This window comes from Drosophila ananassae, chromosome 3L, assembly GCF_017639315.1.
Source record: "Drosophila ananassae strain 14024-0371.13 chromosome 3L, ASM1763931v2, whole genome shotgun sequence".
Taxonomy (NCBI): domain Eukaryota; kingdom Metazoa; phylum Arthropoda; class Insecta; order Diptera; family Drosophilidae; genus Drosophila; species Drosophila ananassae.
Genome location: NC_057929.1, coordinates 7,034,161 through 7,049,797, shown reverse-complemented (window position 1 = coordinate 7,049,797; position 15,637 = coordinate 7,034,161). Strand labels below are relative to the sequence as shown.

The following is a 15,637-nucleotide window of genomic DNA, read 5'->3' as shown; positions in this document are numbered from 1 at the left end:
ATAACTAAAAAGGCAAAGAAAATGATATATTCTTGCTTCACACAGCGAACAGTTGGTTCATTTATTATTTAAACAAAATAGTCGTCGTTTCACTTCTCGTAAATAAACTTAAGAGCTCTTTCTTAGTTGCTTTCGATTCTTAGTTTTTTTTCTTTCTTAGGAACAGCAGAACTAAACAAAAAATAAATTAAAACTTAAAAAGAAATCGTTTCGTTTGATGTTTTTTTGTTTTGTTTTGTTTTTCAAGAAATAAGTTCTAAATTATATAATATAGTTAAGGTTTTATAACAAAATAATTTAATGAGATAATAAATGAAGGGCGCAGACTTCAAAAATATATTCCTTTGAATGGGAGGCAGATGATCGCGGATTTGGCGGCGCATCCATCCCCCTCCCAGGGTCAAAGGCCATCACTATGGTTGGTCAAACTGTCTCACAGCGTTTCATAAAAAGGAAATATATGTATGTATATTACGTAGAATTCCGTAGGGTCCTTGGAATCCATCATCAATCAAAAATGCGAATCGCCTTTTTCATTTCGTTATTATTTTTAGAAATTTGTGTTTTTTGTTTTCTTGTTTTTGTTTTTTGTTTCTTTTTTTTAAGTGTGATTTAGATTTCAAATCATCTGTTAAAGTAATCGTTTACTTTGCGTATTAGAAGGGGAGATACTGAATGTGTATTTGGTGTACTTTGTAGACGGCCATCTGGCCCCAAAACAAGTGGCTTAAATGAGCTGGTAGGTAGGCGGCCTCAATCAAAGGGAAGCATTGAGGTCCCTCTAGGACAATTTTAATTGGAATGCCAAATATAAAAAAAAAATTAAAAAAAGGGTAGCTTTTTTGAAAAATTGTAAAAACATAAAAAGAGAGAATTGTTCAGCAATTCTGGGAGCTTGAAATGAGCTGCATTCTGATGCTCTGATTAAATTTGAAAGAAAACTGCTTATTCATATTACGGACATTCAGATATTGTATGCAAACGGCTGTGAATCCGGCTCCTGCATCCTGCTGTTCGCGGTTGCTCTTCCTAGTTCATATAAAGTATAATAATCTCAAACTTGTCGGCGCAGGTGCAAGTGCGCGGACGAAGACGACGACGAGGGCGTCAAGGACTGCTGCTGCTGCTGTTGCTTTTGGCGTCAGGCATCCGTACCATTCGGGTTCATGCCCACCGGCGACACCACCATCATGTTGCCCGTCTTGGGCGTGTACACACTGGCGTTAGGATCCAACGTGGACGAACCGTTTCCGTTGGCGGCAGCAGCATTTGCCGCAGCCACCTGCAGTGCAGCAGCCACACTGACTGGCACCATCTGCTGCTGGGAGACGGACACACCGCCCTGTTGATGCTGCTGGTGTTGCTGATGCTGCTGGTGCTGCGGATGCTGTTGGTGTTGCTGATGCTGCTGATGTTGCTGATGTTGCTGGTGCTGCTGATGCTGCTGGTGCTGCTGATGCTGCTGGTGCTGATGCTGTTGGTGTTGCTGATGCTGCTGATAATCCTGCGCACCGCTCAGGCTAAGCATGGGAGAGGACGGTCCCGGAACCGACTGCAATGGCGGCGTATCGTTCATGCGCAGAATGCTGCTGGTCGGGCCATGGGGTCCCGTGTTCATGCACAGTGTGTCCGGCATTACAGCCAGTAGCTGCGCTATCTTGGCCTTGAGATCAACGACCTCTTCCTCCTTGGAGCGACGATGGTCTGCCAGGACAAGGAACCATTAGAATTCGTTTTTAATTTCGAACTGGAAACTGGATACTCACTGTCAGATATTTCAATCTGGCGCTTGGCTGCGCCCAGAGCCGAGAACAAGTCCAGCTTGACTCTCGTCTCTGCGGAAAGATTCTTCTCCAGCGTAGAATTCTTGTCCTGCATTGCGGCGAGGGCGTTCATCAGCAGCTCCGGATCGGGCTGGGAGGATTCAAGATTTCGCAGTTTAGCCTCGAGCATGCGATACTAAAAATGGTTAAGAAATTCGATTTATATAAAAACTTTAGGCGTTTAAAAATAGGCAGGCATACCTCTTGCTCCAATTTCCGTCCATGCTCCACCGCCAACTGCTTGGACTCTTCCGATTGCTTGAGTTCAGCGCGCAGCCGCTTCAGTTCCTCGTCCATCTGCTGGCGACGCTGCTTACACTGGGCACTGCACTCGGGACGAGCCGCCTTTTCCTCGGCAGCCTTTCGCGCCTTCTTTTCGTTGGCCAGCTGCGAGTCCAGCGACTGCTTCTGGCGGCGCTCCTCGTTCAGCCTCCGCTCCACGGTCTGCAAGTTAAGCATATCGGAATGACGCGCATTGTTCAGCTCCTGGATGCGCTTCTCCAGCTCGTCGCACTCCTTCTGCTTGGCCTGCAGGGTGGACTTGCTGGTTAGGTTGGCGTCCAGCTTTTGGCGCAGCTCATTCTCGATCTGCTTCATGTGACTAATCTCGGCACGGTACTTCTTCAAGTCAGCCTCTAGCTTGGAACAGGTTTCACATATCTTGGAGACCACCTTGCTGGCGATCCGGGCAATGGCATCGCCCGATGTGGAGCTCGCCGATGATGACACCGAACTGGTATCATTGTTATTGTTGTTGGCCGTGTTCTCCTTGTCCTTTTCCTTCTGTTGCTGGGCCAGTTGCTGTTGATGGCTGTGATTGTCCTTGACAGAATTATCCTTTTTCCCGCGATTACGTCGACCTAGTGGGAGTAGTAATAGAGGTTTAATAATTTATTTTAATAGTTATTAATAAACACATACCTTTGGGCGCCTTTTCAGTTGGCGCTGTTGCTTCAACCGTCGCCGTTTCTTCAACCTCCAAATGATTCGCATTTCCATTCGGCACTGCGTTGCTTGCCTTTTTGTCTAAAAAAGTTAAAGGTTTAAAGGTTATATTTGTTCACTATATTATAGAATAATTAATAAACACTCACCGTGCTTATCTTTTCCCCCTTGCTGCTGTTGTTGTGGATAGTGGTTGCTATCCCAGTCTGACTTCTCCTTATCCTTATCCTTACTATTACTTGATGTGGCTGTTGCGGCTGATGTGGTTGCTGTGGCAGCACTGCTATCGACCTGGTGATAGTTGTGGTTGCTATTTTTACCCCCATGCCGTGTAGCGTTGTTGTGCTCATTATCGGCTGCGTCGGCCTTATTCCGATGCTTATCCTTGTCCATGCTGCGGCGATGGTTCCTAGAACCGCCAGCATGTCCGTTGGAGGTGGCTGCAACAAGATATTTATAGAATTTGTCGTTAATTGAATGTAGTCGTATTTATAGACGTTCAACAATAAAGTAAAAGCATATCATTGACATCGCGAGGTAACAGGCTGGATAACTGGTTAGTAGGTCAGGTTGGGTCGCTCGTGAAGGGGAAACAATGGCATGAAACAACTGCTTTCGATGCTTGACTACCGAGTGGTTGCTGTGAGTTAGACATAGCATGAAAGCCTCACAGGCGGTTACTTATGGTGGAGTCATGATTATGGGTGGCATGCGCATACAGAAACGTACAAATGCGACTAGTAGACAACGGAGGGATCTGTGAGGGTCAGCTTAGGGCAGCAGAAGACTTTATTACCGCCACAACAACCGTCAGCATCGGCACTGTCTGCAGTAAAGGTACAAGAGGAGGCCGAAGAAGGCGGACTTTGGTGCTGTGTCGTCGGGCTCGCAGCCACAATTGCTGTTGTTGTTCTATCGGAGTGACATGAGACGGTATTGGAAGAAGTGGATGCTGCACCTGTTGTGGCTGCTGTTGCCGCCGACACCGACGACCCCGTCGACACCGTCGACTGTTTGCCTGAACAATTTGAAGACGAAAAGGAACCAGAGGACAAGGAAGTCACTGTCGTCGCACCTGCAGCGGAAGACGATGACACAGCGGACGCCGCCGAGCTGCCATTGTAGTTATCGCCGGCACTATTATCCTTGCTGCTGCTATTTGGGTTACTGCTGCTATTCCCATTACTGCTGTTGCTGTTGCTGCTGCTGTTGTTATGGTGGTGATGATGATGATTGCTAGAGCTGCTGCTGGCGCCGGCGCCGCCGCTGTGATGATGCTCGTGATGGTTTTGTGCTTGCGTGGCAGTGGCCAGTATTCCGTTGGCTGCCGCGGACACTGTGGTTGGTGTAACCAGGCCAGGCGACGTCGCCGATCCGTTGGCCACCACAGCCGTGCTAGAGGAGGAGGAGGCAGGTGCTCCCGCAGTTGCCGCCTCCTCGGCGGCCTCTTCGGCCGGCAGCGCCTGCTGCAGGAGCTGCATATAGAACTCGTTGTCCTTGGCCACCTCGCGCTGCTTACGCTGGCGCATGCGGTAGCCGACATAGCTTTTGAAGCCAAATCCAAGTGTGACAACGGGATAGCCAATACTGCAAATGGAGAGGATCTCTAAGATATTGTTCTACCATCCATCTAGTTTATAAGCCTTACCAGTGCGCCGCGAACGGCCGGCAGAGATCTAAATGCGGCATATGGCGACTGTCCTTCCATCGAATGCCCACCTCCAGATAGACGAACAGCATCCAGAGTATTATGGTGGGCAGACAGATGCCTTTGTCTGCAAGAGAAATTGACAGAGAAGTTAGAAAGTATAGTTATAAGAATTGGAGTTAAGATGACGCACCTGTGTGCCAGACATACTGCACCCAGACATACGTGCTGGCCGCGAAGAGCAGCCAGTGAACGGGTATGAAGAACAAACAGACCAGATCCGACGTTATCGCTATGCATACGAATAGCACGGAGAAGGCCTGCAATATAATTGGTGATGATAAGTATTGGTTTTGAAGGAATGGATGGATGGAGGGAGGGTCACTTACCAGGCCCTTGTACTTGAAAGAATCGTGCACCGAGCGCAGGAGCAGCCAGAAGGGCCACAAGAACTCGAAGCGGAACATGAACATGAAGTCCGCCACCATAACGATGGCCCAAAGTATTAGAAACTTCATATACAGAACAGTTGTGCTAAAAATTTAATGAAAATTAAAGAGAATTATTAATCACAAGTACAATATATAATTAAGAGCTAGTCTTTAGACTCCAATACTTGTTATTTTATGATTACGACACTTCAGAAAAAGGGCCATAAATTATTTATAGAACAGATTAGTCCAATTAAGCAAACAAAACATAACGATGAGGCGGACGGACGGACGGATGGACGGAATGCCAAAGCGAATAGCGTCCAAAACACGAGCAATAAGGCGCAATCAAAAAGTAAACAAACTTATTAATCAAAGAAATTAAGCAGCGAAGAGAACAAGTTCAACCTCAAGCACACACACACTCGACACTCGGACTCACGCTCTCGCGCGTTGGCGGTTGTGCGTAAGAATTGAATATTTTTGATTTTGTATTTTTTGCGTCTCAAAAATGGTGATGATAGGGGATTAGTTTGGAGTACTTTGGAGTATGAGACACTCACCTGCCGTACATGCCCTCTGTGATTTTGTTGCGCTTCATCGGCCGGCGCAGTTTGCCGCAATCCGCGTTGCGTCGCTTCATTTTTGGATGTGGCGGTGTATGGCGTGTGTATGGACCGTGAGATCTTCCTCCGCCTTTCCTAGATTTTATTTCTCCTTCCTCCCAACCTCTTAGTCTGCTTGCTTAATCGTATTGGATGAGTAGTCGTCGTCGTCTCCCCTGCTTCTCCACTTTAGACTCAATTAACAGATGCTTCTGCTGCTGCTCTTCTTGCTGATGGCATCGATAGCGATGTCGGAGTGGTTGTGGTTGCTTTTGCTTTTGCTGTGGCCTCTGCTGCCGGCGCGACGGCATCTCATTTACATCTCATGCGTGTGGAAAACTCTTTTGGCCTCCTGCTGAGCCGGCTTAGCTTGCTGTCTTCGCGCTGCAAAGAGACGGAGCGGGGGGATATGGATGAGAAAGAGCACCTTAAATAGCACTACCTGATATCCTAGTTCTAGTTCACCCACAAGGACCAACAATAAGCTCGAAATAATCAATGGGAGTGGGAGTGTGGGAGTTCCAAGACGTAACACGGAATCTAAGCCAATTTCCGCGAAGAGGGAGGGGGGGAGCCCAGGGACACTTTTCAACATGTGGATGTTGCTGGGCTGGATGATGATGCTGCTGCTGCCCGGTGGAACGTGGACCAGCAAACACACACACACACTGGCGCAACCAGTGCTGGTCCTGGTACGGAGCCACTGCGACTGCGCCAACTCAATCGGAAGCGGAACTATGCAGACTTCAAGGAAGCAGAGCAGAATCAGTGGCCTGGCATCCTCGTGTGTATGTATTCGGCGAAAAATGTTTATAAATAGCATCCAAAAGTGGAGCGCATCTATATATCTGGCATGGCCATTGGCCACACATGGCATAATGGGAGGCGGAAGCTCCGCTTACCGATGACGTCGGGGGCTGTTGCTCTTCTGTTCGATGTCCTGGACACTGATTCTGATTCTGGGTCTGTCCACTGACTGTTTTAATCCGCCATTTTGTAATAGCCATAGACCTGTTGTGAAATAGGAGGAAGGGGGAGGCTCCTCCACCCATTCCCACTCTGGAGTTACAAGAGCTTTCTGAGGCATTTTTAATTGCTCATCTTTTGTTATTTTATGAATTATGCAACTGCCTATGTCTAATTGCGGTTTACGGCATTCGTAATAACCAAGTAATCTTTGATTTCTTTTTAATCATCAACATAATCGAGTAGGGAGAGTGGGAGGAGGAGGCATCTTGCCCAGAAATTTCCAAATTCTGACACTTTATTGCATTTTCATTCCTCCCACGCCTTCCGATTCCTATTCTCCGCACTTTCTCAATTGCATTTCGGCGGCCAAAAACGAGATCGGGTCGACACCATCTCCTCCCACCATTCCACCCCGTCTCTCAGCTGTTCGGTGGCGCGCGCTCCTCGCATTTAGAAACGAAAACCACAACAACACGGGCAGAGGCACAGCCACAGGCCTCAAGATTTGAGTGACTCGCAGCCGAAAGGCTAAAGAACTTTGATAAAATGTCACTTGCCATTAGGCTTTTTATTTTATTTCATTTGTTTTTTTCTCTTTTTATTCAAATTACTTAAAGAACTAGCCACGTTCTGGATAAAGAGCAGCCATATCGGAGGAATAAAATGACTTAATATGGGAATTCGGGCGATTCTGGCGATGTAAATAAAGCAAAAACTGAACACTCATTGATGCCGGTGTCTCGATCACCTTCGTTTTCCCAAAATAGCCAGAAAAAAACAAAACATCAGTGTGTTGATGGTATGGGTTGTGGGGTATCGCGTCCATGGGTGTAGGGACGACCCCCCTCTGTCAGGAAGGATGACGGATAATGATTATTAATCAGTTCTGCCCTTAATTTCATCATAAAGTGTATATTCTTATTATTATTTAGACTCCCCCTCTCCCATTAATGGGGCACCCATGCTCGCAAAAAAAAACAACAAAAACAAACGAGGCGGACGAAAAGTGAAAAGTTGTTCGAGGACTGCCTGGGGGGTAAGGTGGGGGCAGAGCCATTTTATGGCGATGGGGGTGAGCTTTCGAACAGCATCCACACAACCACATCCACATCTACATCCACACCGAGTGCTGCCAGGAAGGGAGCGCAAGGATGCTGTCAGCGCCGACTGCGGTTACGTTTGCTAGGGACACCTATGTATGTTTTTTTTTTTTCTGTTTTTCACACTCCTCACCCATACAAACAGAGAGCTCCCCCCTGACTGCTGCCTGCCTGCCTGATATTTAAAGCATTGCAAAATTTGCCCACGTTTTCCAACGTTTTTGAGCTCAATTTTCGGCCCCTTTGGACGCTCACGATAGGCTTCCGATTATTTCACTTGGTTTTTCACACGTTTGGCTTGCCAATTTATTTACTTTTATGCGGATTTTTACACAATTTGCACATTCCCACAAACTGCCGTGTGTATGTATATGTATGTGCCTCGCTTACGTGTGTGTGCGCTGGTAGTGTGGATTCTTGGCACCCGAAAAACGTCGCACTATTAAGCTGCTTGCCTTTGATTCTGTCGCTTAAATCAGACCCGTCGTCTATGTATATTTAATCGGATAACTGATTGATTAGCTCCGTATTTTGTATTTTTTTTTTTAACACCCGAATCCCGAATCGAAACTTGACGCGACGCTGTAGAGGTGGTAAAAAGTTCGATGGTTTCTGGGACTAGTGGCGATTTTTGTTCGATAGTAGCGAATATCGGGTGGCGAGACTATCGAATAAAATGTACCCGGTTCGGTGAGCTTAGAGATGGCACAACTTGCCCGCGCAATTTAAAATAACTTGAGCTACATATAAAAGCTATATAGTGGTTTTTTCAAAATATAAGTCCGTAGTATGACATTTTTTCACATTATGAATTTAAAACAAAATTGAATTTGATTTTTTTTTATTTATTTTAAAGTATCCGGTAATATAGGTGTATTTGAATTGTACATTATTATGCGTGTACCTAAAATCTGCGCATTAGAAACAATTTGAGTGTTAAATAGACTCTTAAAACTAAATACATAACAAAATAATAAACATTCCCAGCGTTGCAATTGATTCTTCTGATTGGGCTCTTTTCATGCCGCTCCTGTCAATTTCCTGTCCATTCAATCTGTTTTGCTAATTATTTGCTACATTCTGTTTATCGGTATTTGTGTATCTGAACTACAAAGTGTGTGTAGTTTTAAAGAAGTCCCCTGTTAGTGAAGTAACCGATTTAAAAGCAACCGTTCCATTCTCGTCCACAAATGCGCCGTAATCTCACTATAAAAATTGTAATATTTTCGCATGTATGTAGTTACATTTAGTTTCTTTTTTAAAGGAAATTATAAATTACAGTTTCGCCTTAATTTGCTCAAGAGGGCCATTTGTTCCTTGGTTGGTTCGTCCGTCGGTCGTCCTATGCATCAGTTGCATCATCGGCAGTATCGGCAGCAGCCACAGCAGCGGCCACATCTGGATCAGCGGCAGCGGCAACTGGTTCACTTGGATCCTCTGCAGTCGAGGCATCCTCCTGGGGCTCAGCTGCCGGCGCTGGAGCCCAATCTACTTTGGGCGCAGCCTCTGTGTGAATAACCACCTCTGGTTCCGGAAGGGATCGAGGTGGAGAAGGCCGAGCCTCAGCTGCCGGTTCGTCGTCTGCCTCTCTCGTGTCCCGAACAGGTGCTGGTATCTCATCATAAAGAGGCGTGCAGGCGGGTGAAGCATCATTTTGGGGCTTCGGTTCCGAAGAATCGGTTACTACATCAGCTGGCTTCGCGAAATCCTCTGTCTTCGCCGGTGGCTCACTCTCCACACTTTCCAGGGGCTGGGCAGCACTTGACTCTGGCTTCTTCGCCTCTGTCCGGGCATCGTAGTCCTGCAGCTCGCGATCCCAGTCCTCCTCGGTGTCAACCGCCCCCGTGGCTCCAGGCGGTCCTTGTGTCTTCTCTACTGTCTTGGGCCTGCTCTCCGATTCTGTAGCTGGCTTGGTGCCGTCTTCCAACGAACTTACTGAGAAACGGCTGCTATCATCTCGCGAACCGCGTCGGTTTCCAAAGTTTTGACGCTCACGATCTGGGCCATCACGCTGGGCATCGCGAGGGCCATCACGTGGGCCATCTCGTGGCCCATCACGCGGACCGTCACGTTGGCCACGACCTCCGCGCTGATTGTTTCCGCGACGGTCGTCTCCCATATCGCGGTCTCCTCTGAAACGGTTGCCACCGGGACCTCCGGGCCCTCCGGGTCCGCCAGGCCCTCCAGGTCCACCAGGACCACCGGGACCACCACGGCGCTTGAAGTTGTTTCCCCCGTCGTCTTCATCGTCGCTCCAACGACCTCCTCTTCCTCCACCGCCCATACCACGGCCGCCGCCTCCTCGTCCGCCGCCGCGTTGGTTGTCGTTGAAGGGATTTCGAGGATTGAAGAAACCTGTGAATGGAAATTCGATTTAAGAGGGATTTAAAAAAAATAACTTTTTAGGAAAGAAGAGAAACATTAAACAAAGTATTACTTAAAAATCATACTAATTATTTGCCACTTAATAGAATTAATTGATGAAAGTTTCTCACCTGGTCCTTGCTGACGTCCGCCCGGACCACCACCACCTGGACCGCCACCACCCTGGTTCCGCATGAACATGGGGCCGACTCCATTGCCACCATTGCCAGATGGTCCGCCCATGCGCTGATTGAACACCGCCGGTGGTGGGATGCGCATTTGCATCAGGCTAGTGGGCTGATTGAATCGGTTGTGATTCAAGTTGGGAGGGAAGAAGTCGCCTCCGGGACCGCCTGGTCCACCAGGTCCTCCTGGCACACCGGGTCCACCTGGTCCTCCATTGTGGTTCCCGCTTCGAGGTCCCATTCCCCGTGGTCCGCCTCGATTATCAAAATCTAAAAAAAAAAAAAAAAAGAGGGATAATCAGTTGACCCGTTAGGCTCTCCTTGAATCTCACTCACCCATGCCCATAAATTCGGGTCTTGGCATTCCGTGTTCAATTGGGTTTAGGTTAAGACGCGCACGCGCTTCATTGAAGGCGGCGTTGGGTCCTTGGCCCTGCCCAGGTGGTCCTCCCGGCCCTCCACCGTTCTCTGCACGCCAACGTTCAGCCGCTTCTGCCACGTCCTCTCGGCCTCCCCAACGTGACCCACCGCCTGGCCCACGCGATCGATCACGATCCCTGTCGCGTTCTCTATCCCGCTGAAACATTTCGTTGGCCACGGCCGCAACTGCCGCGTCCATGGACTGCTGCTGCTGATTGGGCGGTGGAGGCGGGGCGTCCTCCAGGTCCATTTCGATGTCCATTTGATCGTCGCTCACATTGCCGCTGTTGTTACTTGGCGGCGGCACGTTGCCTGCAATCGGAGGCGGTATGCCGCCAGAAATGGGCGGTGGTCCGCCACCGGCAAGTGGTGGCTGTCCGCCGCCAGCGATGGGCGGCGGTACTGCCCCTGGCGGAGGATAAGGCGCTCCCGGAGGCATGCCCATAGGGTGCGGAGGTCCGCCCATACCTGTGGATTACAAAAAATTAATAATATTTTGGCACAGTATTTCGCAACATGACGAGTCGCCTACCTGGAAAGCCTGGAGGCATCATGTTGGGGGGCATCATCATCGGTGGAGGCATGTTGGTCGTAGGTATCATAATTGGCGGCGGCATATTAGTTGGCGGCATCATCATGGGCGGCGGCATGTTGAGAGCCATGGGCGGGGCCATCGGGAACTGACCCCGCACCATGCCCATTAGCCCCGGCGGAGGTCCTCCCGGACCGGGTGGAGGACCAACTGGTCCCACTGGCGGCGGCTGTGTGGTATCAATTCCAAATATGAGACCCGGCGGAGGCACCCCCACCGCAGGTCCGGGCACCTCCGAGACGGATGTGGCCACTTGTGGTTCTTTTGCATGATTTTTGGCCTGGCTGATCTTCTGGTTCATCCAACCGGGCATAGTGTCTTCGTCAAACATGCCGCCCTCCTCCAAAGCATCAAAGTCGGTGTCGGGACTCAGCTTGTTCCATGGGATGTAAGTGACGCCCAGGTCCAAGTCCCAGAAGTCCTTCCACTCTTTGCTTTTAACGCCCTTGCCGGCCGCCCACGAGATGGTGATGGCGCGTCCCTGGAGCTTGTGGTTCTTTAGTGCCTGCATGGCCTTGTGCGCATCCTGGCGCCGGTTCATTACAATAAAGGCGCATCCGCGCGGTATGATTTGGTCGATGCTCACGATGTCACCATACTCGCCAAAGGTGTCCGACAGCTCCTCCTGGTAGACAAGCTTGGAGAGGTGGCCCACCCACAGCGTGGTGCTGCAAACTGAAAGTTACAAAGACAAAGAGTCTTGTATAAGAATGGAATCAAATCTAATGTGTATGATGGCTTCTTGGTAACGTTGTGATGGGTGTGCTGCTTATGCAATATATAGGAATGGACTTATAATTTCTATTCAAAGAAAAAGAGTTGATTCTTCTTAAACTATGTATTAAACTGAGATCTCTTTTGAAACATGAGACTCTGTGTCTTTCAATTAAAGTATAGTGGGTATAAGTATATTACTTTATACTCCATTAATTTTTGAAAAATTAAAATATCAATTTAAAGCTATTAGCCATAATATGTTCCATAACATGTAAATATAAAAGAAATCCAATACACTGCTCGAAAACGCATAATTATAGGGATTGGGGTTAATTTAAAATAATGCCAGACTTTAAAGCTAAACACACACACACGCCAAGCCAACGACGCCAAGGAGCTGCAGAGAAAACAAGGAGTTCTTCGGATTAGCAGAGAAATTATACATGTAGTGATGAACAAATATCAAGTGATCTTTTTTTATTTGATGGTCGAAAGCCCAATTTTCGACTGGCATGGCATAGTTACCGCTGAGGTGCTCCTTCTTGATATCTGGCAGGCCCTTCTTCCGCCGCTCACGCTCGTGCTCACGGTCCCTCTCCTTGTCCCGGTTGCTGCGTTCCCGGTCGCGAGATCCTCGCCGGCGGCTGGAACGTGGCGATCGACTTCGCGACCTCGATCGAGAACTGCGACGACGACGATCCGTGCCGGTAGCTCCGCCTCCACCGCCGGCTCCTCGTCCGCGTGGCGACCTCGATCGGCTGCGACTGCTCCGGCGGCTGCGCTTGTAGCGATCTCGATCCGGAGTCGGACTCCGCGAATCAGCGCCATCCAGGTTGATCACCTATTGAGTCGGGAGTGTTTGCAAGAAATTTGAAAGTGATTCGTGATATAAAACGTTTACATTTTCGTTAAGCATAAGTTGTCAGAGGGTGGTGGTGGTGGTGGGAAGGAATAGGATTGGGATTAGGGATTAGGAATGTGAGTGGAAAGTACTGGCTGAGCAAAGAACAAACTCAAAAAATTTTGATCAAGTTTTGATTCTCTGGCGTGTGTTGACGTGTGGCTTTCTGTTGCAGCAAGACAGTCGTTATCGACTGCGATGGCTTTCGGTTGGAGCTGAGTTCCCTTGAACTAATTGGCATTTTGCGTTTTCGAGCAAGTTTTTGATTCTTTTTGATTTACATATTAGGAACTTACCAAACGTTGTTATAGCATCGGGTGTTTCCGCCAGAAACTGCGTGTCTTTAAAACCTTACCTTTTGGCATTCATTTTATTCATTTTTTTTTTTAATATAATTTTTAAGTCTAATCTTTTAGGAAGTTATTCAAAATTTCATTCAAAAAGGGATATTGGACATTCAGTTTTCAAATATTCTTTTGGGATGGCTCAAGGGCATCATATCGTGAGATTTAATTTGCACAACAGAGTAATATTAATGTTTAGGCAGTGGGAATAGCAACATCGCAATTAAATAGATATATTTTGATTGAATTATGATTAAATCGCTAGGTTCGGAATAAACTAGGTCTTGACTACGCCGAAACTCCATCGGATATAACAACATTTTGGTGGCTACGTTCTTCGGCTCAACTGCACGTCAGCACGTCAAGGGAGAGGGCATCTGATGCGACACTCTCGTTTCAAATATTCTACAACAGCACTTCTAAGGACACCGTGAATGCCTTTGGCCACCAAGGTCATTGACAGTCTCTTTGGAAATATATAGAAAGAGAGTAGTTTAAAGGGTATACCTCAATGGATTGCTGCTCCGATATGAACTCCACGTCCTTGTTGAGGTCCATGGCGTCGTTGAGGTTCATGCCCATGCCCATACCCATGCCCATGCCCATGCCCGGCGGCATTCCACCAGAACTCTAAAATGTATCCAAAAATGAGTATGACACCGTTTTAGAAACTGCAGACTTGCCTTTAAGACGTTTTGGAAATGCTGTTGGAGTGTGTCGTCGGGGTAGCGGTGTTTTTGGTTCTCCTCCTGCTGCTTAAACTTCTGGAAGTTCTGCAGGGTCTGTAGCTGCCGCAGCACATTTGGATCGTTTAGCAGTTGCTTAAGATTGTTGTTCTGCAAAAAGAGATCAAATGGGATTAATTCGAAGCTCGAGAACAGCAGCAAAATAAATGGAAACTATAACTAAACAAAAAATTGTAAATGGAATGGTAAAGGGGTTAGCCATACGTCTAGCAGTTTTGATGAAGTCGGCGGCGAGTCATCGCCCATACAGTGGTGATCGTCCGCCATCATCATTTGCATGCCCTCGTCCTCTTCCTCGATGAACTCCCGCACTTGATACTCGATTTCATGACTGCCCTTGACGTACTCCCGCTTGTGATGGTGCGACTTGCTCGACTTGGACGAGCATGAGGCCACCGACTGACGTTTGGCGTAGTGCTGCTCCGCATAATACCGCTTGGAGCTACCACTACCACTGCTGTATTTCTCGTGGCCATGCTGCCAGGGTGGTTATGAGGAAATGCATTGTTAGTTAAGAGAGTGGGGTGACAAGACAGTTATGCAGAACGACAAACAAGTGACAGAGATTAGGCGTTAGTTTTGGGTCCATAACCAGAGAGGAATAGGAGCATTGTAGAACACAGCTTACCGATAGGTCGGGCATGGCTCCGCCCATCTTGTCTTCCGCAGCGGCGTTATTTAAGCTGAGCTCCATGCTCATGCTGGAGCTGTTGAGACCGTTCGGTCCGCTCGACAGGTCAGCCAAGCTGAGGGCACCGCTACTGCTCGGGCCGGGACCCACGCTGCCTCCGGGCCCACCACTGGCACTCAGCGGCGGCATCTGGTGGTAAATGGGATGGTTGGGATCGGCCAGGTCGAAGATGGGCTGGATGACCTCCGACTTGAACACGTTGTTCTTCTGCCACAAGTTCAGCACTCGGATGATGCGACTCTTGTCCTCGGGGGCGCAGCGGAAGAGATTGGCAAAGGTCTCTGGAAGGTTGCGCTGGAAGCGTGGCGCGAAGACGTCCTTTTCGGTGCCGTACTGGTGGCGGGACTGGCGGACGATCGAGTCGATGACGTACAGGCCGGGTACCTTGTACTCCGGCTTGCACTTGAGGATGAACTTCTCCACGCTCTGCACGACATGCTTGTAGAACTTGATGGCGCGCATCGCCGACTTGGTGATTGCAGCCATCTTGGCCTTGGATATGGGCGGTCGGCTGTCATAGAGTCCGGAGAGCTGCAAAGGAAAATAGCATGTAACATTATATTAGCATCGGGCACTGGCATGGGAGTGGGGATGCGCGGGGCTGCGCTGCTGCGGGAGCAACCCTGGTCGGCCCCAGGCATGTGAAATTTGGATATTTTTCGCCGCAGACATCTCTTTATAGCAACTGGGGCGACACAGCCGCTTAGCCACACCTCCAGGGTCCACCCTAGGCACCGGCCAAACACTTTTTCGCACGATATGCACACCTAGAACTCGGAGAGTCCGGCGGCCTCCGCCAATCACTTACCTCATTGTTGAAAGCCACGACGGTTTCCATCTTCAGATATTTGTTTCACTCACGGCGGACACTCACGAACTTCAGTTTTGCATGCTTTGGTTGGTCTCTACGAACTTTTTCGAGTCGCTAAGCGCCGTTTTCGTAAACTTTTCTTCGTTTTCCACGACTTTTTTTTGAGCGTGAAAAAAATGGCTGACGCTAGTGTTAAGCAGCCGAAAAATGTTGTACAACGTTTTTAATTTTTGATATCGATGAAAATAATCGATAGCTGATACAATTTATGAATTTATTTTAAACATTTATATGCTTTAAAATATAAATTATAAATTATAAATTAAAATATAAAATATATATAAA

At 48.2% G+C, this 15,637-nt stretch overlaps 2 protein-coding genes across 8 annotated transcripts; both read right to left on the bottom strand.

Moving 5' to 3' along the window:
• Positions 1–27: 27 nt before the first annotated feature.
• LOC6495817 (macoilin-1) lies at positions 28–8,162 on the bottom strand. Of its 4 annotated transcripts, none has more exons than XM_032450453.2 (11): positions 7,836–8,162; positions 5,411–5,836; positions 4,806–4,950; positions 4,610–4,736; positions 4,417–4,543; positions 3,565–4,355; positions 2,918–3,208; positions 2,745–2,849; positions 2,025–2,683; positions 1,767–1,959; positions 28–1,704 (listed from the first exon to the last, which is right to left on the bottom strand). In XM_032450453.2, the coding sequence occupies exons 2-11, from the start codon at positions 5,488–5,490 to the stop codon at positions 1,142–1,144; spliced, it is 3,081 nt and encodes a 1,026-aa protein (XP_032306344.1). In that variant the 5' UTR covers positions 5,491–5,836; positions 7,836–8,162; the 3' UTR covers positions 28–1,141. The 4 variants fall into 4 exon arrangements, with proteins under 4 accessions (XP_032306344.1, XP_032306343.1, XP_001959647.3 ...); XM_032450452.2 differs by having other exon boundaries at positions 7,912–8,162; XM_001959611.4 differs by having other exon boundaries at positions 3,727–4,355; positions 7,912–8,161.
• A 188-nt stretch (positions 8,163–8,350) lies between these two features.
• LOC6495816 (SR-related and CTD-associated factor 4) lies at positions 8,351–15,528 on the bottom strand. 4 transcript variants are annotated; one of them, XR_001408710.3, is made up of 11 exons: positions 15,290–15,526; positions 14,419–15,012; positions 13,995–14,267; positions 13,728–13,880; positions 13,552–13,674; positions 12,325–12,640; positions 11,023–11,757; positions 10,407–10,958; positions 10,017–10,340; positions 8,801–9,876; positions 8,351–8,727 (listed from the first exon to the last, which is right to left on the bottom strand). XR_001408710.3 is itself a non-coding variant. In XM_001959610.4 (10 exons), exons 1-10 carry the CDS (start codon positions 15,317–15,319, stop codon positions 8,864–8,866), a joined length of 4,113 nt encoding a protein of 1,370 aa, XP_001959646.2. In that variant the 5' UTR covers positions 15,320–15,526; the 3' UTR covers positions 8,351–8,863. The 4 variants fall into 4 exon arrangements, 3 of the variants coding, with proteins under 3 accessions (XP_001959646.2, XP_014763504.1, XP_014763505.1); XM_001959610.4 differs by having other exon boundaries at positions 8,351–9,876; XM_014908018.3 differs by lacking the exon at positions 13,995–14,267 and having other exon boundaries at positions 8,351–9,876; positions 15,290–15,525.
• Between the last annotated feature and the right edge of the window lie 109 nt (positions 15,529–15,637).